Source organism: Leptidea sinapis, chromosome 3, assembly GCF_905404315.1.
Source record: "Leptidea sinapis chromosome 3, ilLepSina1.1, whole genome shotgun sequence".
NCBI classification, from domain to species: Eukaryota; Metazoa; Arthropoda; class Insecta; order Lepidoptera; family Pieridae; genus Leptidea; species Leptidea sinapis.
In genome coordinates, this window is record NC_066267.1 from 9,953,097 (window position 1) to 9,979,665 (window position 26,569).

At 33.6% G+C, this 26,569-nt stretch overlaps 1 protein-coding gene across 1 annotated transcript in view; it reads left to right on the plus strand.

Moving 5' to 3' along the window:
* Window positions 1-695: 695 nt before the first annotated feature.
* LOC126979622 (membrane-bound alkaline phosphatase-like) overlaps window positions 696-26,569 on the plus strand; it is a 44,998-nt gene continuing 19,124 nt past the window's right edge. The window contains exons 1-2 of the mRNA XM_050829054.1: window positions 696-832; window positions 18,944-19,242. Coding sequence (XP_050685011.1) covers window positions 781-832; window positions 18,944-19,242 — 351 coding nt within the window. The 5' untranslated portion in view covers window positions 696-780. The remainder of the gene's footprint in view (window positions 833-18,943; window positions 19,243-26,569) is intronic.

The following is a 26,569-nucleotide window of genomic DNA, read 5'->3' on the forward strand; positions in this document are numbered from 1 at the left end:
GCCGTGTAGGAGGAGTTAAGTTACAACAGACGCACAAAAGAAATATATATATTAAGATATGGACGGAATTGAGAATCTAAACTAATTTCAAATTCACTGGAACACACAAAAAATCATTAAAATCGGTCCAGCCGCTTAGGAGGCAGTTAGAACAGACGCACAAAAGAAATATATATTAAGATATAGACGGAATTAAAAATCTAAACCAATCTCAAATTCACTGCAACACACAAAAACTCATCAAATTCGGTCCAGCCGTTTAGGAGGTAGTTCAATTGTTGCTAAACCGTTCTCGAATCCACCTGAAGACACACAGAAAGTTTCATTAAAATCGGTCCAGCCGTTTAGGAGGAGTTCAGATAAAACAGACACACAAAAGAAATAAATATTTATTTTGTGTGTAATATTTTTTTTTTCAAAATAATAGAAGCATTTTGTAACTTAAAAAAAATTTAAGGTCGTTTCTCTTATCTCAATATTAACAAAATAGTTAACAATCTATATTCTAGAGTTACCCTCAGAACTAAAACAGATAAAAATTGTCCCGCAGCTCTTTTGTAGACACCGGCAATCAAACCGCACTACTCGGGCGTTGGTTCCAAATAATTATTTAAGCAATGCTCTAGTTTCCAATGAAATTACATAATATTGTAAGAGGGAAGTGCCTTATCATCTTTATCTGTTAACAATTAAAAGTGGAGTGCAATGACAAGGCAGTGTAAAAGGTAGTCATCAAGTGTCAGTTGGTTTAGTTTGTCGCCGCGGCGTACACGAGTGACAATGGTGGCACAAATCGTATTATTACTGCAAATTTTGGCTTTCGTCAATGCAGGTTTGTTTTTTTATAAGTTTGTTATGATAATTATCTGTACAGATTTATTTATGCTTAAACATCATTGAATACTTTTATCATATATTAAATTGTAAATTAATTTCGTTTAAATTTTATTAAAATTCAAGAGTTATATTTCATATTTAAATTAGTAGTCTTAATTAAAGTATTCTTTTAAATATAAAATATGTCGTTAGTTTTTATTGTAGTATATTTCATTTTTAATTTATTGCTATAGAGTTAATAATTGAAACTTGAAAAAAAAAAATCCTTAAATTGCTTCTTAACAAAAAGTTGTAAACAGGAAGGTTACAATACAATTCACTTAAATGTCATTACTTTGTCGTTACTATGTTAAGTCATTACTTATCTACCTACAATGATAACTTGATGAATGTCCACGACGACTAGTGGATCGGGGGTTTGATTCCCACAAACAAACTTAATCCAACAAAAATAATATTATAGAATTTTCAATTATAATTTCACGTCCTATAATCAATTATTTTTCTCCCTCGCTTGATACGTCATATTTTCTTAATCTATACATCTAACTTTTTTTACAGTCTTTGTCTGTCTGTCTGTCTGTTTGTTCCGGCTAATCTCTAAAAGGGCCGGAACGATTTTGATGGGACTTTTATTGGCAGATAATAAGGAAATTAGGCTACGTTTATTTTAGAAAAAATCTTTTATTTTACAAAAATAAATTAAAGTTGCAATGTTTAAGAAACGGTTTAACTCTAAAAATATTTTTTATGGCAAAACAACGTTTGCCCGGATAGCTACTATAATATATAAATCTGATGTTTCTTTCCAGTGAACTCCTAAACTAATGAACGGATTTTAATAGGGATTACTTCATGGAGTGCAGTTTAGTCCAACTTCAGAGATAGGATAGTTTTAATTCGATTTGTGACCCATAATTATTTTAATTTCCAATATTTGTTTTGTATGAACATATTTTCTATGAGAGGATTTATTGACGCATGGTTTACCAGTTCTGCTGTGCAACAATTTCACTATAAAAACAGGCAGCATATTTTACGAAAAATAATATTGACAAATTCATAAGAAACAGTATTTTATTTATTATTTATAGAATAATTTCTGTCGGGTCAACTAGTTATTTTCAATTCGCGTTAGCTATCTTATGGTTGCGTTAAGTTTTGATCCTCTAGGATACAGAAATACAGTACTGTGCTGAGTTTCTATATGATCAAAACTGTATGAAACTTGAGTTAATGTAGTTCGTTAGTTAGACTTCACTTACGTTTATAAAACAGATTGATGTTCAGTGTATATTACGTGCATAATTCAAAAACATTAATAATTTTTAACTTCCAGCTTGGAAATTTTCAAAAATCATTAAGTTATTTATTGGTTTTACTCCGTTTTTCAAAAATGTGTTTAGACATCAGATCTCGAAGAAGTACTTGTCTTTGATTAACTCGAGTGTTCCCACATTTAAAGAAAACACTTTTTAAATGATTAAAACGCGTGTAATTCTAACTGTGTTTTACATTAGATTTCGCGTAAAAGTTACATTTTTGTTTCCAGTTGTCCCCCTGAAAACTAGATCTGGAAAGGTCTTGAAACGTCGGGCTACCTAAATTAAAAATAAAAATGTAACTTTTACGCAAAAACAGTTACAATTACACGCGTTTTAATCCTTTTAAAAGTGTTTTGTTTAAAAGATCTCGACATTTTAAGGAAGCTTCCCTGACTATTCCCTCGATTGCTTGATTTGAAGCGTTTAGGTATAGAATTAGCGGGAAGTTGCATTGGGATGGCCTTTAGGGTCAACCGTATCCCAATATTTTTTTTATAAATCATTTCCAACTTGATAACTTGACAAAAGCGGCATTATATCCTTGTGGCAGTAACAAAAGGATGAGTTGTAAATCAGGCGGCGGAAGGACCCAACCAGATTGCACTAATGACTCTTAATTTAAATCAAATCAAAATCACTCTATTCATTTAGGTCAAGGAATTGACATTTATGAAAGCTTTTTTTCGTCCTTTCGGATAGGGTTGAGCTCTTATGAGAAGAAGTGGCAAGATACTTATTGTTACACTTTTAGATCAACATTTACAGCTCCATCGTTTTACATATTATTTAATTCACAATATAATATGTAAAGTGATGTAATAAAAATAATCAAACGTCAGATACTCAACGCCTTACACGTGCATGTCATAAAAATAAATATAAATTAATAAATAAAATCTCAAGAGTTAATAAGTCAAGTGGACTCATCAATCTACACACACTAGAAATAAATAAAGCTATTATGCGAGAATTTCATTAACGATTATAAAATTATATATCAATAATATATTCAACGCAATTCTGAATATAATTTGCCATTCTCTCATTTATCTTGAACTAAATTTAACTTGATACGATCTAAAGTATTGATATAAAAAATAAGTATACTTAAGGAATAAACAAGCGATAATTAATATTTTTATGCCATTTAAAGAATATACATTTTCATGAACGTGCTAAACATGTTAATTTCAATTATCCAATTAAACTTTAATTTTAAAATGAAATAAATCTATATATATAAAAATGAATTCGAGAACGGCTGGACCGATTTGGCAAATTTAGGTCTTGAATTATTTGTGGAAGTCCAGGGAAGGTTTAAAAGGTGAATAAATAGGAAAATGCTGCTAAATTAAATAAAAACAACAAATTTGTTTTTCCTTTGATGTGTCCATACATAATTTCTATGAGAGAATTTACTGACGCACTGTTTGACAGTTACGCTGTGAAACAATTTCATTACGACAGCAGGGTTCATATTTTACGAAGTAATTTTTGATGTTATGATATACTATTGACAAATTCATATAAAAACATTATTTTATTTATTATATACAGAACAACGTCTGTCGGGTCAGCTAGTAAAAAATAAAAAAATTAATTTCGCATTCGAATGGTGGTAGTTTCATGTCGATACGATCAGTGGTTTAGGCTTGAAAGTGTATGGTATGCTAGGCTAATAACTATCAAACATTTTGACAGTTAAAACAATAGCCAAAACCTACAGTTTAGTATAAATCTAACGGGAGATATACGATTTTTACAAGTTTATTTGACCATCAATTCGTTTTTTAATCAACTCAAATAACAGTTGTTACATAAACAGGTTTAAGTCACTATATTATTTTCCTTGTATTGTAATCTACACACAGTCACTTCAAGTATAAGCAGGCTGGTTGTAAAGTAACTGTTTTGGTTTCGCGAGTTAAGACCACTATCCACACTCCCCCTATATAAGAATAGGGATAATTAAAAAATAAAATTTGAAAAACAAAATTTTATGAACGGTGCGGGACTCGAACCCACGACCTCTGGCGTTCCGTGCCAGTGCTCTAACCAACTGAGCTAATAACTGTTCAACTCTAAACCTAAGGTTTAGGTTTACAAGAGCGACATCTCAAGTAAATTTCCTAATATGCAAATATTGGGGTTGAGCAGGTTATCAACTGTGAGAGTTGAACAAAGCATACAAGATTTTATGATGATACGACACTCGAACGGTAAGCTCAGTTGGTTAGACCACTGGCACGGAACGACAGAGGACGTGGGTTCGAGTCCTGCACCGTTCATAAAATTTTATTTGTGTATTAATCCTAGAAGTGAGGGTTGTCACTTAAAAAAAAACATAACAAATTGTTTAGGGGTAATTAATCGATATTTTTACATATTGTCATTCAGTTCAATTATTTTATAAGCTGAGGTATGTATGTGTGTATTTGTAATACATGTAAGTGGGACAAATGAATACAAGGGATTAAAATATTTTCAGTATTTTCGTATTTGATAGATTATGACAGCTGTGAAAACGTCGAAAAATAAGTATAGACTTTAAAACTTAGCTCTATTTTCAGGCAATTCACGTACACTATCACAGAGTGTCATACAAATCGCGAGTGTAAGACGTAGCTTGTCACGTACACTAAAGTTATATTCCTGGCGAGTTTTTATCGGTTGTCTAAGAGACTCTTTTTTTTATGGAATAGGAGGACAAACGAGCGTACGGGTCACCTGGTGTTAAGTGATCACCGCCGCCCACATTCACTTGCAACACCAGAGCAATCACAAGAGCGTTGCCGGCCTTTAAGGAAGGCGCTTTTTTTGAAGGTACCCATGTATCGTCCCGGAAACACCGCATAAGGAAGCTCATTCCACAGCTTTGTAGTACGTGGAAGAACGCTCCTTGTAAACCGCACTGTACAGGACCGCCACACATCCAGATGGTGGGGATGATATCCTAACTTGTGGCGTGTCGTGCGAAGGTCACTCTATAAATTATCTAAGCTTACGCTCATTAGGTTTTGGAAAACCAACTTGGGTTTATCAAATAAAATTTAATTTAAAACACGTCAAAATGATTGAAGCTCAAAACGTAAACAGTAATCAAATGTATTTTGTCCCTTTTATGCACAGTTATAAAGACTGAACACACTTGATCAAGGGATTCGGTATGAAGGGCTAGCGAGCACTTGTGAATTTAGATTTACAAGAATTCTGATCAGCACTTCATTGTAATGGATAGTACCTACCACTTACCATCAGTGAAGGCTTTGCGTGTCTCGTCACTTTTCACCAATGGGAGTCTCCTTTGCACAAGATTCCGGCTAGATTATGGGTACCACAACGGAGCCTATTTCTGCCGTGAAGCAATAATGTGTAAGCATTATTGTGTTTCGGTCTGAAGGGCGCGCAACTAGTGAAATTACTGGGCAAATGAGACTTAACATCTTATGTCTCAAGGTGACGAGCGCAATTGAGCGACGCAAGACAGCACACGATATCATTATAACGGTCATTTTTTTAAATGAAAATAAAGGACGTGCAGCTGATGGTAATTGATACACCCTGCCCATGCAGTGCCACTCAAGATTCTTGAAAAAACCCAAAAATACTCAGCAGCACTACAATTGCGCTCGTCACCTCGAGACATAAGATGTTAAGACTCATTTGTCCAGTTTTTTCACTAGCTACGGTGTACTTGTGAACTACCTTCGGACCGAACACAATAATGCTTACACATTACTGCTTCATGGCAGAAATAGGCGCCGTTGTGGCACCCATAATCTAGCCGGCATCCTGTGCAAAGGAGCCTCCCACTGGTGTAAAATAACATAGTGTAAGTCTATGTGTATTGCAGTTTTAGAGGTATTTACAAAAATCACTATGATTTTGTATAATTATATATGGCAATAAGGGCCGAGACGAGCAGGACGTTCAGTTGACGAAAATTGGTACCCCCCGCCCATTACAATGCAGTGCCGCTCAGGATTCTTATAAACACAAAAATGCTGAGTGGCTCAAGTCTACTAAATTCAAAACTGCACATTTAGAAGCATACGCACACATAGCACCGCACGATATATATATTATGTGTGATTATTGTAGGCAAAGCTCCTGTGATTCCCATGGGGTTTGCAGCAGAATGTGGATGAGGTGATCATTTAGCATCAGGTGACCGGAAAATTCGTTTGAACTCCCATTTCCATAAAAAAAAACACATTTATTATACTTAATTGTTCTTTCAATCCACAATCTATATATATAAAAATGAATTGCTGTTCGTTAGTCTCGCTAAAACTCGAGAACCGCTGGACCGATTTGGCTAATTTTGGTCTTGAATTATTTGTGGAAGTGCAGGGAAGGTTTAAAAGGTGAATAAATAGGAGAATGATCAGAATTAAATAAAAACAACAATTTGGTTTACCTTTGATGTGTCCCCCCTTGTTCAGAAAGCAAATTGAAAGAATAGTTTAAAATGAACAACTAATAAGAATTATTATATCTTTCTAACTTTCTCAGGTAAAAAATAAACTTAATTTTGGCTAACTACGGTTGGTAGATTAATAACAGTTGTTAACTATCTATCAGATTATTTTTATGTAGACTGATAAGTCCTAAGTTTGAGAGTGACAATGAAGTACATAGGCTTAAATTGCAACGAGTTCGTGCAAATCAAACAGCCATAATATTGTCATTCGAGCTGAAAAAACACCTGCCGGTGAACACACAAGGAGATTTAATTCACCCACCATTGACGAAGTGGCAGTTGTTATTGTGGGAGAAAATTTACAATCTAAAGCAATTATTCTTATTTCGAATATTTGTTTTGTATGGACATATATTCTATTATTGACAAATTCATTAAAAACATTATTCTGTTTATTATAAACAGAACAACGTCTGTCGGGTTAGCTAGTTTTAAGTATATTTTCATAATTTATATTCAATTCAATTTTGCTAAAAGAAATGCATCTGTTTTAATACAATGTTAGGTATGTTGGTATGAGTCACTCCTTTTTTAATTATTCAGCCGCTTATAATCAATTTGGAGTGCTTCTAGAATACATTTTACACTTTTAGATTTACTATACACAAAATGGAAATCGTTGCAAATAAAAAAGTAGTTGTTTTTCGGGATTCCTGTGGTAGGCAATGTATTCGTCAAACCCATACGTGTGTAGATCTATGGATAGGTCTTAAAAAATTATATTGAGGTTTAGAATATCATTTTTTTCTCAACTGAATAGTTTGCGCGAGAGACACTTCCAAAGTGGTAAAATGTGTGTCCTCCTCCTATAACTTCTATAATAAGAGATTGATAAAACTAAAAATTATTTGATGTACATTACCACGCAAACTTCCACAGAAAATTGGTTTGAACGAGATCTAGTATGTAGTTTTTTTTTAAATACACTATTGTTAAAACATCGAATAAAATTACAACGAACTACAAGAACTTTTATATTAAATTACTTGCTGCTACGGAACCCTTCATGGGTGAGTCCGACTCGCACTTGGCCGATTTTTTTATGGAAATCGAGACCATTAGAGCTGATGTTTCGTTATCACGAAAACCCACATGGTGGAACTAAAGAGAGAAAAAAATGGCCATTCATTAAACCCGCGCTCAACGTATTACAGAAATACCCGAATAAATAATTTGTCATTATAACTTCGGATGAGTGAGCAAACACAGGATATATTAAACCTTATCTCCGATGTGCTGATGATCTCTGTAAAATCCCATGAGCTTTTTATGTAATATGCTATTGCTAATCTGCGATTAGAAACGTTAAAAGTGACTTTCATAAATAAAAACAAATTTTGCGTACGTACAAAGTACTCATGTCAGAAATGAAACCTCCATTGCAACCTCAAAATTTCATAGAAAGTCCTGGTACATGTTGCTAGGATCACACATGACTCCAACCGCTATGAAAGACATTTCTATCACCGCTACCACGTACATGTTCTCCTGGTGTAGTGTGAAGAAAATTTAATATGTGTAAATTATCCGTGAAGTGAGAGTTATCACTTAAAAAAAAACAAATTGTTTACGTTTAATTCAAATTCAAAAAATTTTATTCAAAATAGGATGTGACATCACTTATTGAAAGTCAAAAAACTACCACCCATTTCAAAATGCATGCCTCAGGCCTGAGAAGAATGGGCGCAACAAACTCAGCGGGCTTTTTTTTTCATCAAAAATATGTTTTACAATTAAAGTAACATTGTACAATTAAACTTATTATTTAATAGCCTGAACTCCATTCCCAAACTGTGGTATCATTAAGAAAGTCATTTATGTTATAGTAACACTTACCACACTAACGTTTATTAACAATTCTTTTGAATAACGCAATACTTTTGTTTTGAACATTTTCTGGGATCCTGTTGTAAAATCATATACATCGCCCCACAAAAGACTTGCTGACTCGACTTAGTCGAGTAGTAGGCATTATAAGCTTATGTCTGTTTCTGGCAAATTCACTTATGTGCCTATGAATATACGTTACAATATCAAGAAAATATTGAGATGCAACAGTCAAGATGTTAATTTCTTTGAATTTTGCTCTCAATGATTCCTTAGGGCCTAGGTTATAAATAGCGCGAATAGCCCTCTTCGCAACACAAATATTGTATTAATATCGGCAATATACTGTAGGACATAATACTATGGAAATAACCAAACTATACAAGTCGCGCCGTATCTATGTCAGTTAATTGTCAAATCTTTTTAACCGCGTATGCTGCAGAACTAGGTATGTTCGCCAATCCTTCAATATGGGGGCCCCATTGTAATTTGGAATCCAGAGAAATGCCAAGAAATTTAGCAGCAATTTATACATAATAAATATGATATATAGTTATATATAATAACTTTGTATGTCATATTATTAAATTCGCCTTGATGAAGTTTTCATTTCTGTGAAACATATTTAATAACCATAAATATTTATTTTATTATTCCTTAAGCCAAGCGAGTTGAACAAATATAGCAAGATTTATGTACGACGCGTGATTAGCCGGTTAGCTTAGCGATGAGACCTGAACTCTGGAGGCGTACTTTCATAAATTGAATCATCCACGAACTTTGGTGGAAATATGAATTTGAATTACTTATAAAATATTTGAACAATAATATTCCGTGCCTAGTCGCGTCTCAGGTGCCGTGTCTCGGTTTTGGCCGGATAGCATAGATTCTAGTTATACAGTTTCTAGTTACAGACAAATCTGAAAAATATGAAATTATAGCTACAATTAAACATTTTTAATCCTTTTGCTAAATTTATTTACATAATATGTAATTTATTTATACATTTTTGAGACATCTCATACATGCATACATGCTTCTCAATACATTTTTGATAATGTACTGTATGTTCATAAGCACATTGAGGAATTTTCTAGAAACTGTGACATTCATAATGTTAACACGAGGAACAAACATAAACTTGTTATGCCTACTACTCGGTTGGGTCGAGTTAGTAAGTCTTTTGTCTTTACAAAATAAATGTGTTAAGAAATTTAAAAGAATTGTTAAAAAACGTTTGTGTTGGAAAGGTTATTATAGTATAAATGATTTTCTTAATGTCACCACGGACTGGGAATAAAGCGAACACCCTCAGGCTCTTTAATTATAAATGTTTATTGTACGATATCACATTGTAATCCAAATTTTATATTAAAAAAAAAGCCCGCTCCCATTCTTCTCAGGTCTGAGGCAGTCTCTTTTGAATAGGTGGTAGTTTTTGACGTTCAATAAGTGATTTTAAATCCTATTTTGAATAAAAATATTTGAATTTGAATTTGAATATGCAAACCAAAAAGTCTAATAAATATATTTACAATACTATGATTACATAGCATTAAAACTATAATTACGGAGTAGTTTACCAAGAATACTGGCAGCATTTCTACGTTGGATAGCTAGGGTGATACGTTAACCAAAATAGCTGTCAGCGATTGGGTTTTCAGCAGCCTAATCGGGGCCAGTAGATAGTACTTTGTACATTCTCTGCACCTCTGGGCCCCACGAATCAAGTGTCTCTACACCGAACGGCATAAAGATGTAAGACTCACTGAGACCGAAATAATTGCCACGTTTGCTGCCTTCGGCAGTCGAAGCAACAGCCCCAGCACCAAATGACATAACTTGGAGCCAGTATGTCGACACAAGTCTCGTCCCACACCAGCGCCCTTCCCCGTGACCAAGTAAATACTTTAAATTACAATCTTGCGTAAAGTTCGAATCTAAAAATATAACTGTCGAATATTTCCGTTATTAGATTTAGATTTGCTATTATCAATTTCCTTCTACGGAAATTAACTTTCAGCATTTAAAGTATTGTCAAACGACAATGAAGACGACAAAATTATACAACTCTGTTAGTCATATCGGCTTGACGTCGTATGGTAAGAGCAAAGGTTATGAAACTAGGGGTTAAATATATAATAATAAAAATGTAACTTTTACGCAAAAATCTAATGTAAAAATAGAGTAAATGAAAGAAAATAAAACCTCAGACATTTTGTTGTTGAAAAATTTTTGTAGTTGTTAAACGATGTTATTTTTCACTAAAACGATCAGACTATTTCCGTATACAAAAACATGTTTTTCCAGTTCTACAAATTTAAGGTACTCAAAGTTAAGTACAGTTGTACTGTTTTATAACTGTTATAAGTTCGATAAAACTGCCATGCTAAGAATCGAACGCACGAACAGTGCAGTAAAGGACAGTGATTCGATTGATCGTAGGTTCCATAGAAGCCTACATTAACAGATCTATAGTTTTTGTTAAGAGATAATTAATACCCATATCATATCCATGTCTAATGACTACATATTATTATAAAACGAAGTCCTCAGCCGCGTTTATATGTCTGTTCGCGACAAACTCAAAAACTATTGCACCGATTTTCATTCTGTTTCCCCAATGAATAGCGTGATTCTCGAGTAAGGTCTTAGTATACAATTTGTTAAGTTTTTGTTTACATTTTTCTAAACAATAACGATATTAGGTGGAGGTGGTCGAAAAAAATTTGCCGTCTGGAAGCTTTCATTGAAAACGCTGTCTAAGCCCTTTGATTTATAACAAAATAGTGTATGGTGAAATTGTGTATCTTATATAGGTATACAGAAAAGTCAGCGAGGGCATATGTCTATCTCTTAAGCATTACATACTATATCCATTTTAATACTTTAAAAAATAGGCAATTATAAAGCGTAGTGTAAAAGCTGTTTACACGTATACTATATCAATCCTTATCACTTTATTACAACATATTATAAAATCATTAATTTCCGATGGCTTTAGACTACATTCCTGAATACTTAAGTACCTAAATCTTTTTTTTTGTATTGACAGAACAGCTACAGTCTGTCGGTTCAGCTAGTCATTTATATGAAGCACAATATCGGCGTTTGAAAATTTTATTACTCAGCAACCATGATTGGTAGATAACCCCATATAATAGTATAAATCATTGGATAAATTTTTGAGATAAAACTAAAAATTGTTGAGTTCGATTAAAAGCTGTTCAGGTCCAAACATTTTCGAAAAAGTAACATTAAAAATGAGCTTCATTCACTAGAACGAGCCAACAATGGCAGGAGACAATTTCATCAAAGTCAAAAGTATTTTATTGACATAAAATAAACAGATTGCTCGTCAACCAACCAACGTCAAAATATACAATTCAAATACATGATAATTAAACAAAAGCTTAAACATATATATAATAAAAATAATGCAAGCCAGTAAAACAATTCAAGGCTGTTCAACCTTCATAAAATAAAATATTAAAACTAACAACTAAACTAATATTCAATTCCACATTGTAATATCGTTTACGTAATAATCAATAATGTAATATGCCTTAGACATGAGTCTGCGTTTAATAAAAGATTTAAATTTATTTATTGATAATTAATATTAAATTTATTTATTGATAATTGATACACTTTTTGCTAATTTATTGTTAAATTTAATACCATTGCATGCAAAAGAATTGTTTGTTTTATAGAGCCTAGTAGAGTCTCCATCTCCCCGTGTACTTCAAAACTGTGTCTGTAGTGCTAAAAGAATTTTGTTTTATCATTATTGGGACTATTGGGACTTGTTGAAAGTTAGCATCTAGCACTTTCGAATACTTAATCCTCAGACCTGAGAAGAACAGGCCTAAGAAACAATATGTTTATAAGATAAAATTATATTACACACAATATATATTTCTTTACTAAGCCTGTTAGCAAATGCAGCCGGTATTAAGTTGCTTAAACAGCTATTTCTTTCCCGAGTCATGGTTCCTATAACATAAAGCCATTTAGGAACCTTCACCACACCAAGGTTCTTTAACAATTCCTTTGAATTTTGCAACACGTGCTATCCAGTAATTGCATTAGCAACGAAAGACTGATCAACTGGTTGAAGTCGTGCTCTAGTAGACACAATAAGACAATATTTAAACCAACCTGGTTAAGATTCTTTGCAATTAATTATAATTGAAATAATTTTCCCACCAAGAAGGTTTATTGTAAAGTTGATTGGCAATAATCACAAGTTCACAAAACTTAAAGTTTTTAAAGTTAGAGATCTTTAGTAGTGCTTTGATTTCTCTGTAGACACCATATTTATGACCATAAAATATAGCACATAACTCTATCTATTTAATTTGACTTATCTCTACGTTTCTCTACTCCAGCTCTACATTTTAATAAGAAACTATTACTTTATTGATATAAACTCTATATCACTGTATCAACCTAATAGCTGTACGATCAATAAATCATTGTAATTATCCCGAAACTGAAAAAACTATGAGCTTTTTAAACCTATTTGGATTATTACGATACCAGGCTAAAAGTATTGAAAAATACAAACAGGGCTTACAGTTACTTATATTTAGGTATAGTCGTTACTGAAAAAAATGATCTTTTGAAAGTAAAATATTTTAGATTTTTTTAATTTAAAAATATAATTTTACTTCTACTTTGAACCCAGTAGTATATTTATATTAATAAATGTGTTTCATTATTCAAACAAAAAATTTATAAAAATTACATTTAAATTAAAATTCACATTAAACGAGATATTTTAAAATTATTTAGAGAAAAACTACTTTCCACTACTGCTCTGATAACAGTCTTGTAATTAATGTAAAAAAAATAACAAAAAAACAACTTCAATAACATTATTCCAAAACAATAGATGAAATATGCAATAAAAATATAAAAATAATTTTGTAATTTAGTTATTTCATCTTATTCTAGTAACGATTAATCTTATTTTTAAAAGGCATAAAAGGCATTTATTTTCTCAAAATTGATTCCTTTAGAATTCTTTTTGATGTAATTTCTAATATACTAGATACTACTACGGCTTCGGGAAAAAATGGCGCTCTTAGAGAGAGGAAGGGTCGCAAGAAACTCTCCCAGAAGTTTTAATCGGGAGTCGGTTAAAAATATAATGTTGGGATTACATACATCAGTTGTAGCTTAGACCCGTTGGAACCCTTATAGATTATTGACAATATTGAGTCTCAATTGGTAAGCATTTTTTTAATGGAAATAAATAAGGGACGAGTGGAGCAGGACGTTCAGCTGATGGTAATTGATACGCCCTGCCCATTAAAGCCCAATGCAGTGCCGCTCAAGATTATTGAAAAACCCAAAAATTCTTTGCGGCACTACAACTCCGCTCGTCACCTTGAGACATAAGATGTCAAGTCTCATTTGCCCAGTAATTTCACTAGCTACGGCGCCCTTTAGACCGAAACACAGTAATGTTTACAGATCACTGCTTCACGGCAGAAATAGGCGCCGTTGTGGTACCCATAATATAGCCGGCATCTGGTGCAAAGGAGCCTCCCACTCGTAATTGTATTGGGACCGCTTGCTCAGCAACAGTACGCCTTCGCATGTGTCGTTCTGCAAGTTGTCTACCGCATTAAAACAGTAAGGACCTCATGCCTCTTCTAAAGGGGCTGAAACTCCCACCGGCTTTCGATGATGACGAAAAAGAGCCCCTTATGACAGCCTTAAGAGTCGTTGCAGTCAGAAGAGTCCATTCGAAAAAAATATTATTAGTAATCTTTAAGAATTATTTATTGGTTATAATATTCAGTATTAAATATTAATTGTCAATTTTGTCTATGAGGTCATTTGTAATTTCATGCATTGATTTTTGCACTGCTTTCAATAATACACTTCTGCAAAGCTTGCCGCTGTATCTACCTTTCCGATCTAATAGTTTTTCCAAAACATAATTAATATAGGTATTATAATATATTACTAGCTGATGCCTGCGACTGCCTGATGTTCACGTAGATAAAGGGATTGATAAAATAAAAAGCAAGTTTGGAATTAAAGATTATCTCATGTGCTATTCCAGTTCCGGTTCCCGTTTTCGCTCCCGTTCTCAATATATTATATGAATCTTATTTCGAGGAAGATTGATAAATGGCAAACCAAACTTTGTATTGATATAGTTTTAGCTCATCGATATGAATTTCAGTTTCTCACAAATCCCCTGGAAGCTAAGGATTTATTCAGGATAAAATGTAGCCTATGTCCTTTTCCAGGCTCTGGGCTATCGCTGTATCAAATTTCATTAAAATCGGTTCAGTAGCTCCGGCCTAAAAGCATAACAAAGAAACTTACATTCACATTTATAATATTAGTAGGTATAATGTATTTCAAAGGATATAGAGGATACACGGAATAGTAAAAAAAGAAGGACTCCGCGCCGTTATATTAACAAGTGAAGCACCTTAATACATCGCACGAGGGTATTTTTTTAAATATTTTATTGCGACGCAAACTGATCTGTCACAGACGATAGCAATTCTCATAATGGCTGCCGATCGGCTTGTATTAGTGTAAGTGTATGCGTGGGGCTATGTATTTACACGTTTACCGGCTTGTTTTGGTGCTTCACTGTTATGTAAAGTGACACGCAGTCCTTCTTTTTTTACTCATCCGTGGAAGGAAACAAATAAGTTTTTATTTAAATTACGTCAACTCCAACAACTCACCATCCCAGCAAATCAGACGTGACTATACAGCTCATAGTAAAATATATACGTGACTTAGCTGTGAAATATATCGATAAAATGTATTTAATATCTTATTACTTTTGCAATTAACAATGTAATGTAATAAACTTACTTATTGTAGAATGCTTATTTTTTAATTGTTATTGATTTTTACACGATTATTTATCAAAACATTGAAAACATATTTCGTTTATTATATGAACTTATATTATAAAGGGCACTGTGTTTGTGTACAACACAAGGATAGACGTTGTTCTTTACATTTAAAACAAAATACTGCTTTTTTTGTGAATTTGTCGATAATATTTTATAACATCAAGAATTATTTCGTAAAATATGCTCCTTGTTGTTATAGTAAAATTGTTTTACAGCAGAACTCATGCTGTCAAACCGTGCGTCAATAATTTCTCTCAAAAAAAAATGTCAAAACAAATATTGGAAATAAAAATAATTATGGGTCCCAAATTTAAATAAAAACTATCCTATCTCTCAAGTGGGACTTAACTGCACTCCATGAAGTAATCCCCATTAAAATCCGTTCATTAGTTTAGGAGTTCACTAGAAACAAACATCAGGACACTGGATTTATATATATTAAGATTTTGACGATACAAGTAGTATCCAAGTAGACCTTTTCGCAACGTTTTTACTACTAAACAACGCTAAATTTGAGGTTCATATTTTGACTGGTTTACTTAAATGTTTTGTAGCAAACATTAACAAGACAATCACCTATTAAACCATTAGTTATTTCAGAACTGTATACAGTGCTTGCGTTAACTACCGGTTTACGCTTTCGCCCTTTTATTACATACGCGAAGTTGCAACTTTTTCAACTGTCAAAAGTTCAAAGCAAAATTTGACAATGTGTGATTCACCTTTAACATTGCAACGTTAATTTGGGTGTTGTCGGCAACGTGGAGGATTAGATACCGTATTGTTTGGAGAGGTATTTTGATTCTTGGAAATATCCGGTTTTATTTATGTGCGATTTTACATAACAATTTGCATATAGAGTATAAATTCATTAACATTTTTAGTAGATCTTTTCGAAACTTTAACTATATTCTACAAAAGTGTTGAGAATTTCAATACTTTATTTACACTATATAATTTGTGCTTGAATATTCTTCTGGGAATGCTTAAATACGTCTGCATATGCTATGTATTTAGTAAAACGCATAATCTGCGTGAGGCTTGTAATCCTTGGTATAATTATGACTAGTTTTGTCTAGGCCAGACTAGTTTTTAGACATTCGGCCATATTCGACGAATAGAATCATTACAAGATTTAAGAATTCATTATCCACCAAATTAAATATATTTGTTATAACTTAAGTTTTATGTCTGTTGTCATAATAAATTGTTGGTCCTTACCAATTGAAGATTGCTCCGTATCTATTAAGTCAGTATTACTTTCATATTTTTTTTTACTTTATTTCAACCCGGATTATTATCATCATGTTTATTGGATAATTAAACGAGGATTACTTCAAGGAGTGCAGTTCAGTCCAACTTGAAAGATAGGATAGTTTTTATATCAATTTGGGACTCTTATTTTTTTATTTTCAATATTTGTTTTTTATGGGCATGTTTTCTATGAGCGAATTTATTGACGTACGGTTGGACAGTTCTGCTGTGAAGCAATTTCATTATAACAACAGGGTGCCTATTTTACAATAATTCTTGATGAAAGTAGTTTTTCATTTAAATAGAATACATAGGTCACTCTTAGGCCCGGTACCACCCAAGCGGAGAGGAGAGGAGATGTCTGATTTCTTTGTATAACTTGGTGCCGCGTCGGGCGATCAAACGGCGCGGTAGAGCGAACATACGTGTAGGCGATTGGCCGGAATGCGTTATTTGACGTATTCTTTTCGTAGACATCACTTGACTCATGACTGATTTCGAGCTCTCATCGCTCACATCGCCACTATGCACAGCTCACATCTCCTCTCAGCTTTGGTGGAACCAGCCTAAAAATTTCGCAACTGATCTACTCTCGTCTCCTCTCCTCTCCGCTTTGGTGGATATCGAGCCTTACGATATATGCTTACACGTGGAGCGATCTTTACACAAGGATGCAAACTATCCAGTTATACGCAAACATAATGATATCGTCCTTGAAAATTCAATTCAATAACGTTCTATTTTCCTTATTTTACGACCAAGTACACATAAGTCAATGCGCAATTACAATACCTACCACTTTCATAGGTAATTGGTTTCCATTTCAATTTGCATAAATTATGTTTAGTACTCGAAATAATTCAGCGTGTGAAGTTAAATGATGGTAGCTTACAAATTGTCTGAACAATAAATGGTTTTGAACTATGATATTAATTAGCAGTAACAACAGATTATAGGCACATAAGTAGATTTGCTAGAAACTGCCATAACCATAATGTTAACACCAGTTGCTACTACTACTAAAGGTTGATGCATCAAATATACAATAATTTATATTTATACAATAAATTCTTAATTACTTTTAATGAAATATTTTATATTATTTAAACACAGTTCATTTATTAGATGCAGCACCATATTAACAATTTTTTTTTATGTATATTGTAAAATACATTTTTGATTGAGTTTCTTGTATGTTCTTCATACGAGGTCTACTTTTTACGAACATAATATAGTCAATTCAGTAATTTAAAATAATATTTGTATGAGTAGTGCGCTTAGTTAAACTAAGCGCTTTTGAATCGCTAATTGAATAAAGTTAATTTGACTTTGACTTTGAAATGCCTACGACGATGATGTATCTAAGTGTATACTTTTACAACAAGATTCCAGAAAACGTTCAAAACAAAAGTATTACGTTATTCAAAAGAATTATTAAAAAACGTTAGTTTCTTATTGATATCACAGATTGGGAATGGAGCAACAAAAAAGACTGACTTTCTTGTTCCCGATCTTCTCAGGTCTGTGCATACATTCTCGAATGGGTGGTAGTTTTTAACTGTCAGTGATATCATATAAAAATATTTGAATTTGAATTTTGAATTTGAGCAGATCTACTTTTGATAGCACATCAGTTAGTTTTGTTCCATCTCATATTGAACTATTCCACACTATGTCCTATTTCTTAAGACCTATCATGTTCCTTATCATTTCTTTTCACGTTCTTAGACAATATTTTACCTTTTCTCTTTTCTTCTTCTTTATTTTTAAGATCAAAAATCAATTAAGCTACAAATACCTTACAGATATTGGTGAATAGTTATTGATTATTACAAGCCAATACAACAATATTTGACTGTTCTTTGTTATGTTTGTCCTTGCATCATACAAAAACTACTGCATGCAATTGAATGAAGTTTTCAACTATGTATTGCTAGAGCTCGACTTTATTGCATTATCTTATTACCGCATTATTTACATTCATCCCGTATATACTCTCAATTATCTCGTGAATGGGATTAGGAAGGAAAGAGGGAATGTGATGGGATTATTCAAAAATATCAGATCAGCGGACTGTGTTACAAGTATTTTTTAACTACAATGTACATGAATAAACTTTAAACTAACAGTTTCATTTCACACGCTTGTAGTGAGGCGTGCCAAAATGACATAAAAAACAGAACCAGAAAATCAGATATTATAGGAAAACAATAATAAAAATCTTACACGTTGTAAGTAGATAAATAGGTTTTAAAAAGTATTTTATATAAATAATTTAGGTGACCTTGAAATAATTCTAAATTCAAACTTTGTTACAGATGATGTTGTACCCATTCCAAAATCAAAGATCTTAGAAACAGAAATGAATCCATCGTATATTCCTGCTGAAGAGAAACATGCTTCATACTGGCAGAAGAGTGCAGCAAACACAATAAAAGATAAACTTAAACAAACAACCAACACAAATAAAGCTAAAAATGGAATACTGTTTATTGGAGACGGTATGTCTTTGGCAACTGTCATGGCTGCTAGGACCTTCGGAGGACAGTTAGAAAGGGGACTGGGAGAGGAGAATGTTCTTGAGTTTGAAAAGTTTCCAGTAACAGGTCTTGCAAGAGTGAGTACCTATTTAAAATTATCATTTATATTAATAATATTATGAGTGTTTATTATATTTTCTGTTATGGTCAATGCAATTTTTTTTATTTAAATTGTAAAGTTTTCTTTGACTACAATAATGTTTTTCGTAACATAATTATTAGTAGCAAATTTGATTCACTATTAAATATACAAATTAATGCGTGGTAGTAATACAAAAGGGCTACTACAAATCCGAAGATGGTTTTAATGATTGCTAAAGTTATTTGGACAGGCTAATGATGATCTACTCATCTACATTTTATATTTATAATGTTTACTATAAGTATTTTTTTTAAGTATGACGTGCAAAAGAATTTCCTTGAAATCTACTTGCAATAAAGAACAATACTAATAATTTTCTGATCATAGATTCCCTTTTATGGCTGTCATAATTATTTATTTCTACTCAAAATATGGATATAAAATAATTTTTCGTAATGCGCATTAATTTAAAATACTTACATAATTTACCAGTAGGAAGGTTTTCAGCACACGATGCCGTATCGCAGCGACATCTTTTTGACTGTTATACAGTAATAACCTAAACACATGATAGGATTTGGTACGGACAAAACATCGGACGCGGTCTGGTAGATCATATTCGACGGTATGTCGCATTGTTATGGATACTATCTATTTATGTACCCAACACTCTTTTTACAAGGACATCTGAGCTTTGATTCACTTCAGTTACATAGGTACGTAGCTCTTACTAAGTTTGTTCTCAAAATAATTCGGGGCAGAGTGGACTGCATATACTTATTACAACGTTTGTTGCGTTTCTTTGTACCGACCTCGTACGTACGCGCGCGGAGACGCGCACTATTAGCGCAGCCACCTGCACGCACTCAAGCGCATAAGCACACGCCTGTAATACGAGCCATCTGTTTTTTAAACTCTGTACTTGAGGTAGCACCACAGTGTGAACTATTTGCCAGCTCGATGGAATGTTTGGTCAAAGGATGTAAGAAAAGATTTGATAGTATGATGCCTGTAAGCTCTATAAAATAACAAGTTTATAATTTTCATGGTTTGTATTGTTCCTGCATTGATTTGACGTAATCATTATGCACACAAAGATTAAAGAGTGCAGACGTGATATTTTAAAGTTCCGTACGCGGCTGATAGAAGCAGAGCTGTATAAGTGTGACCAAAATCGTTCAGCGAAACGCGAATGGAGCTGAATAAGTGCGCGTAGTCCCTTAGTGGTCTAATTGCTACAAGAAGTGCCTACGACAAATCCTTTGTTGACAGTGAATAGTCAGTAGAGCATAAAATTGCGCAACGCTTATATTAATATCAAGAACCAAGTAAAGATGTATCGAAGATCTATGCCTATATTATTAGTAAAGTACCCTTAAATTTATTTATTACTTTGGTCAACCAAACAATAAATTCACTTGCGCGATGTTACCAGGACGATACCAGTTCAAGTCAAGTTTACAAAAGGGCCTTAAATCTTAAAACATTTTTCTCCCGTGAAGCAGTAATGTATAAGCATTTTTGTGTTTCGGTCTGAAAAGAGCCGTAGCTATTGATCTTATGTCTCAAGGCGACGAGCGCAATTTTTGAATTTTTCAAGAATCCTGAGTGGCACTGCATTGTAATAATCACTTACTAAACGTCAAAATCTAACATCCATTCAATAACAATTAATATTCAATGAGTTAGAATAATCATGCAAGCGCATCTTCATTATTATGAAGATAAATTTTATGTCTATTGATATGATGAAAATATCAAAATCATTGCTCATCTTGGTAAACCAAGAAATCATATCCCAAAAAGTTTAATACAACTCTGTCACGGCGGTGATAAAATAACCGCTTCATTGAACAACGAGTTTTGAGAGTTCACTTTTATTTCCGGAGTTTTTATTAGCCAGATATCTAAGAGCATAGTCATAACTACAGATTATACAATATTGGAGAGAGATTAATGCATTTATAATCTGCATTGGTTTTTGATAAGCAAAGAATCAGGCTAGCGAAACTCTCTAGAAAAAAGCGATTCACTCAATTGTATAAAACGGCTGTCATTGATAGATTGACAGATGACGCCTATAATATTGTAAAAAAAAAATTAACAAAAAAACAACCGACTTCAAAAACACTATTCCAAAACAATAGTTATAATGTGCACTAAAAAGTATAAAAACAATTGTGTTTTTTTTATACAATCTAATTAATTAATCGAATTCTAGTTACGATTATTGTTATTTTTGGAATCGGTGTCCTTCCGCCGCGACCCGCTCTCGCCTCCTCACGACTCTAGTACATCTCACCTATAAACTTATCTTGGCTGACACCATTACAATGGGACCACTCGGGAAGCACCAGTTTTAAATTAAAAAAAGAATTATCAAAATCGGTTTACCCAATCGAAAGTTTTTAGGTAACAAACATAAAAAAGAGAACATACCGATGAATTGAAAAAGTCCTCCTTTTTTAAGTCGGTTAAAAAAAGGTGATTGCCGAAATCTACTACGTTATAAGCACTTGTTCGCTTTCAAACTTAGCTGGATTATATTTTGTGGCCAATCAGGAAACTGTAGTTACTACTATTTCAAACTTATGTCAAATGACTGCACGGTCCTGCCTCTAATAATCCCGTAGTATTAACACCCTCTTTGCAAAGAACACATAATTCTATATAAAAGGGAAAATTAAAACAATCCTGGGTTATTTTATTGCGCAGTTGTATTACTAGATTAACACATAATAATACTAAATAAATTTTACCGCCTCAACGTAAGTATATGAAATGACAGAGGTTTCTAAAACAGCAGCAAACAAAGTGTTTATTCCAGTGAGTAGTCGATACCTAGGATTAGGATAGGACATTTGGAAAATTTTCTTCCAAGCCCAGATTCTTACGGGACAAGAAAACACCTTCCATTTACTAATACTTTTAATGTTACTACACATATCTGCATACGTTTTTGAACGCCATTGTTCGAAGTAAAATAAACTTCATAGTGTGATAGAGAATTAAACATCTAAATTGCGTGTCTTCAATTGAGGAAATCATAGAGAAAATCTCTAAATCAGACTGAAAATCATTTAAAGGATACTCAGAAAATCATTTGAAGGACACTCAGAAAATCATTTGTATGAGACTCAGAAAACAATATGTAGGAGACTCAGAAAATCATTTGTATTATACAATGGCATAATACTTTATGAAAATGCAGTATTTTCTTATCTCAGTGCCACTATGACAATGAGTGGTCATTATTCCAAATCGAATTCAAATCAAACTGCCTTATTAAGCTCAATAGAATCCAACTAAAACGGATAATGGCGGCCCTAACCGGGCACTGTCCCTATAATAAACATATTTTTCATCATCATCAGCCTGCATGGTGGCAGAGGAAACTGCTGCCCATGCACTTCTGCATTGTCTAGGTGAAACAACTTACCGGGCTCAACTTCTTGGTACCCCAAACACACTCCCAGAAGTCTTTTGGAAGGAGAAGAGGTTGCTAAGGTTTCTGGAGGAATTGGGATGGCAGGAATAACAAATATATTCCCATACACGCAAAATAGGCGCACAGTCGTCGAGTTGCGGAAATTGGCTCGATTATACCATACCACGTCATCCATGATCAAATGTATTTTTGTCACTGTGTACATAACTGTGCATAAAGGAGACAGCAATGCACAAACAGGTGCCGAAGTTGAATGTCCTTACGAAAACGTTGAAGTGGAAAGCAACACAACTTTGGGTGAACTAAATGAAACATGATTTTACGTAACAAATATTGTAAAAACACAATTAAAATTTTATTCGTAATTATCATTAAAGAGTACCATAATAACAAGAATACCTACACTTGATTGATAACATAAGTTTTCTGGATTCGGTTCTTGTAATTTAGAAACTGAATATTCTGAAATAATCTGTTAATGTTTCTAGTAACCTTCATTAGATATTATCATAAACAATTGAGGTCGTTGATCTGTTTCCTTAAGTTTCTTTATATTTCCTTGAGAAAAGTATACTACTCTAGAGGAGCAGAACGTTGAAATAGGAAATCTTTTTGCTAGAAATAATTCTTATATACAGTATTATTTAGTTATATAAGTATAGTAACACACCATATGCTTAAATTAAAAAAATATATTTCATTTGAGAATCGGTGTTGGTATTACTAGTAATCAAATTAACCCTACGTTGATCAGCGTTTAAAATGTGGCGATACAGTACATTATTAAAATGTATGATGGTATTCATTTAATTGCAGGGTTGTCACTCTTGCTTAAAGAAAGCGATTATGTGAATTTTAGGATATTTAAAATATTATCTACTTAAATTATTATGTATATTATCTTGTGTAGTATATTGTCTTGGACATCATACTCAAAATCTGGCTGTGTGGCTTGTTCCTCAGTTACAGTGCGGTTTTCAAGGATCGTATATCTATTTTACAACCAAACTACGGTACATGAGCTATTTTGCGAGGGGTATTCAGGACTATACGGCAATGAGTACTTTAAAAAACACCTTCCTAAAAGGCTAGCAACACTCATGCAAATCCGTACGCCGAAGAGGCGGTAAGCTCGCTCGAAGACTGTCATATTCACTCGCGCTAGTGGTCTAGTTTACGATACTTAAATATCTTCATAGATTTTTATCCTAAATACTTAAAAAAAAACAATTTCTTATACATATTCCAAAATTAAAAAAAAAATTAGAGAAAGGTTGACCCTAAAGGCCATCCCTGCAACTTCCCGCTAATCCGAAAATGTATAGTAGGTTGCTGTACTCATGATATGCCCATTTTGTGGTATTTAAGTTGGACTAGAATTAGTTCTGTTGAGGGCTCCGTATGTAGACGACATTAGTTACTTAGTTTAGCTGGGCTGTTTACACACTTAGCCTATTGATTGGGCCATTGTGCGTTTTCATATTATGTCGTCTTACTCCAACCAGCCCATATCATTCCAGAAGTCTAGCAGTCTTTTTAAGTTTCTGTAGGCATCTGGAAGCGATGCTGGTGATAGGAGTATTTGTGCTCGTTGTTCGGCTACACTCCTACCCTCCATAAGCACAAAATGTTCTGCAGTTTCTTCTGCCTCCATGCATCCTCTGCACAAAGGGCTGTCTGTTATACCTTTGATAGACGAATGCTTGTTCATGGGACAGTGACCAGTGACAACACTTACAATTGTACGTATTTTGTCGCTGTGTAGTCTCATTAGGTTGCAGGCGAACTTCTTTGGGGGCATCGGAACCGCATTCTTTGTTTGCCTGCAACCATTACTGTTTTTCCATTCTGTTAGGAGGGATTGTTCCGCTTTTTCTCGCAGCCACCTTTAATTTGGGCCTGAGGTGGCAGTGGCTCCGGTCCATATGCTACAGCTTCGGATCCTCTTTTGGCTAGTTCATCTGCAGCATCATTGCCCAGTTAGTTGCTAAGTTCCTTTGATCCATTGCAGAGTGAGTCAGTTCTAGACGACATATTATTTTATGAACATGATAATTTAGACCGATAAATCTATATCGTTACTCTATCCAAGCATTTATAATATTAATATCTACTTTCTTTTTTATGACATAAAGTGACGAGACGAGCATAACATTCATCGTGATTGACGTGATACGCCCTGCCCAGGACAATGCACTGTCATTCAGAATTATTGGGAAACCTAAAAAAGATACTGCGTGGCTTTGAATTGCGCTCGTCAATGAAACATTAGATTTTAACAATTTGAGAGTCGAACAAACCATACCAAGATTTACGGTCGATGCATCACTCGGACGGTTAGCTCAACTGTTGGTAAGAGCGGGAGAAACGGAACGGCGGGGGTTCAAGTCCCATATCAACCATAAATTTTGAAACGTGTTGTAACGTGTCTTAGATGTTAAGCTTCATTGGTCCGTAAGATTAATAATTAACTATTTTAATATACCTATTTAATTTTCTTAGAGGTGACAGCCCTATTGTTGTGTTACAATGACACGAATCACGTTCAAGGGAACCATACAGTCAGCCCGCGCAAGGTCGCACGAACAGTCTTCCGAGACGAATTTTCTTTACGTGCGTACACAGAAAAACTAAATTATACGAGTTAAGGGCTTTGTTGGTATTGATAATGTTATCAGGACCTTGCTTGGTCAGGTCAGTTTTTTTGAAAGGTGATTTTGAAACTACTACAAAACTAGCCTGAATTAATTATTTCGCTTGTGATCACTTCCGCCAATATGTGCAGTTGAATTTTCGCTTATAAAATTTCATCCGTATAATTTTTTTAAACATTGTCGAACTAAATAGGCCTTGTGTCAGTTATCAAAAACATTTTTGCGTTCATATAGATTACGTGGTTTCTATAAACACCAAAACGGCTGTTTCGATGTTGATGATTTTGCAGCGCTTTTTGTGATCCATAGATTTTTTTTTGGTGTCTGGCAAAGTCACCAGTAAATGAACAACATATTCTACATACCATCCGGGATATATTCAAATACCTGGAATAACAACACATCCACCCAAACGTCAAAAAAGGGTCAAGGTCAAATTTGCATTTCGTTCCCCGTTGCATTATTATAATGTTCACGCTAAGGTCCTAGATTCTTGAAGTCCTATATAATATTTTCCTATTTTAAAAAATACCCATTATTTTATATCAATTTAAAACACACAACTTACTAGAATGAAAACATATTTTTAGATGAGGAAAAATGGATTCATCAATCAAAATTATTACTATCATGATCATTCCATCGTTTTATACGTAAAAGAAAATTTATTCAAAACTGCACTGTAGAAGAACGCGATACATAATATTGAGAATGATATTTAAGCTTGTAGAGTATCGCGGGATGGTGGCATTCTTCAGCAGGAATCAGTTCAACAGCTCTTCTGAGCACTTCCGGCGATAATTGCGGTAGAAGACACCCAAAGAAGCGAAGCAGACACAACCATTCAGTCAATTTAGCTAATAATAGAGTGTGCCAGAATACAGCTTATGACAGAAATACGCCATATGTGGTTGATGTAATTATTGTGAAAATAGAAAACAAAACTTCACCTACCGACGGAGCCGTCAACAACAAGAAATAGAACGAATAATACAAAATCAATTTGCAAATTTGCAAAAATACACACGTCACTCTGTTAACCGATGCTAATGAGGCGCGAGATAAGATGCCATTTTTAATTGCAAGACATGTCATGAGTTTTAAACCATGTCAACTTTAAATTGTGCTGTGCATATAGAGATTTGAACAACGACGACATCTTGACAGATCGTCTCGTTTTGTGGAAAACAAATAAAAATTGTCATGTCATTGTTAAACAA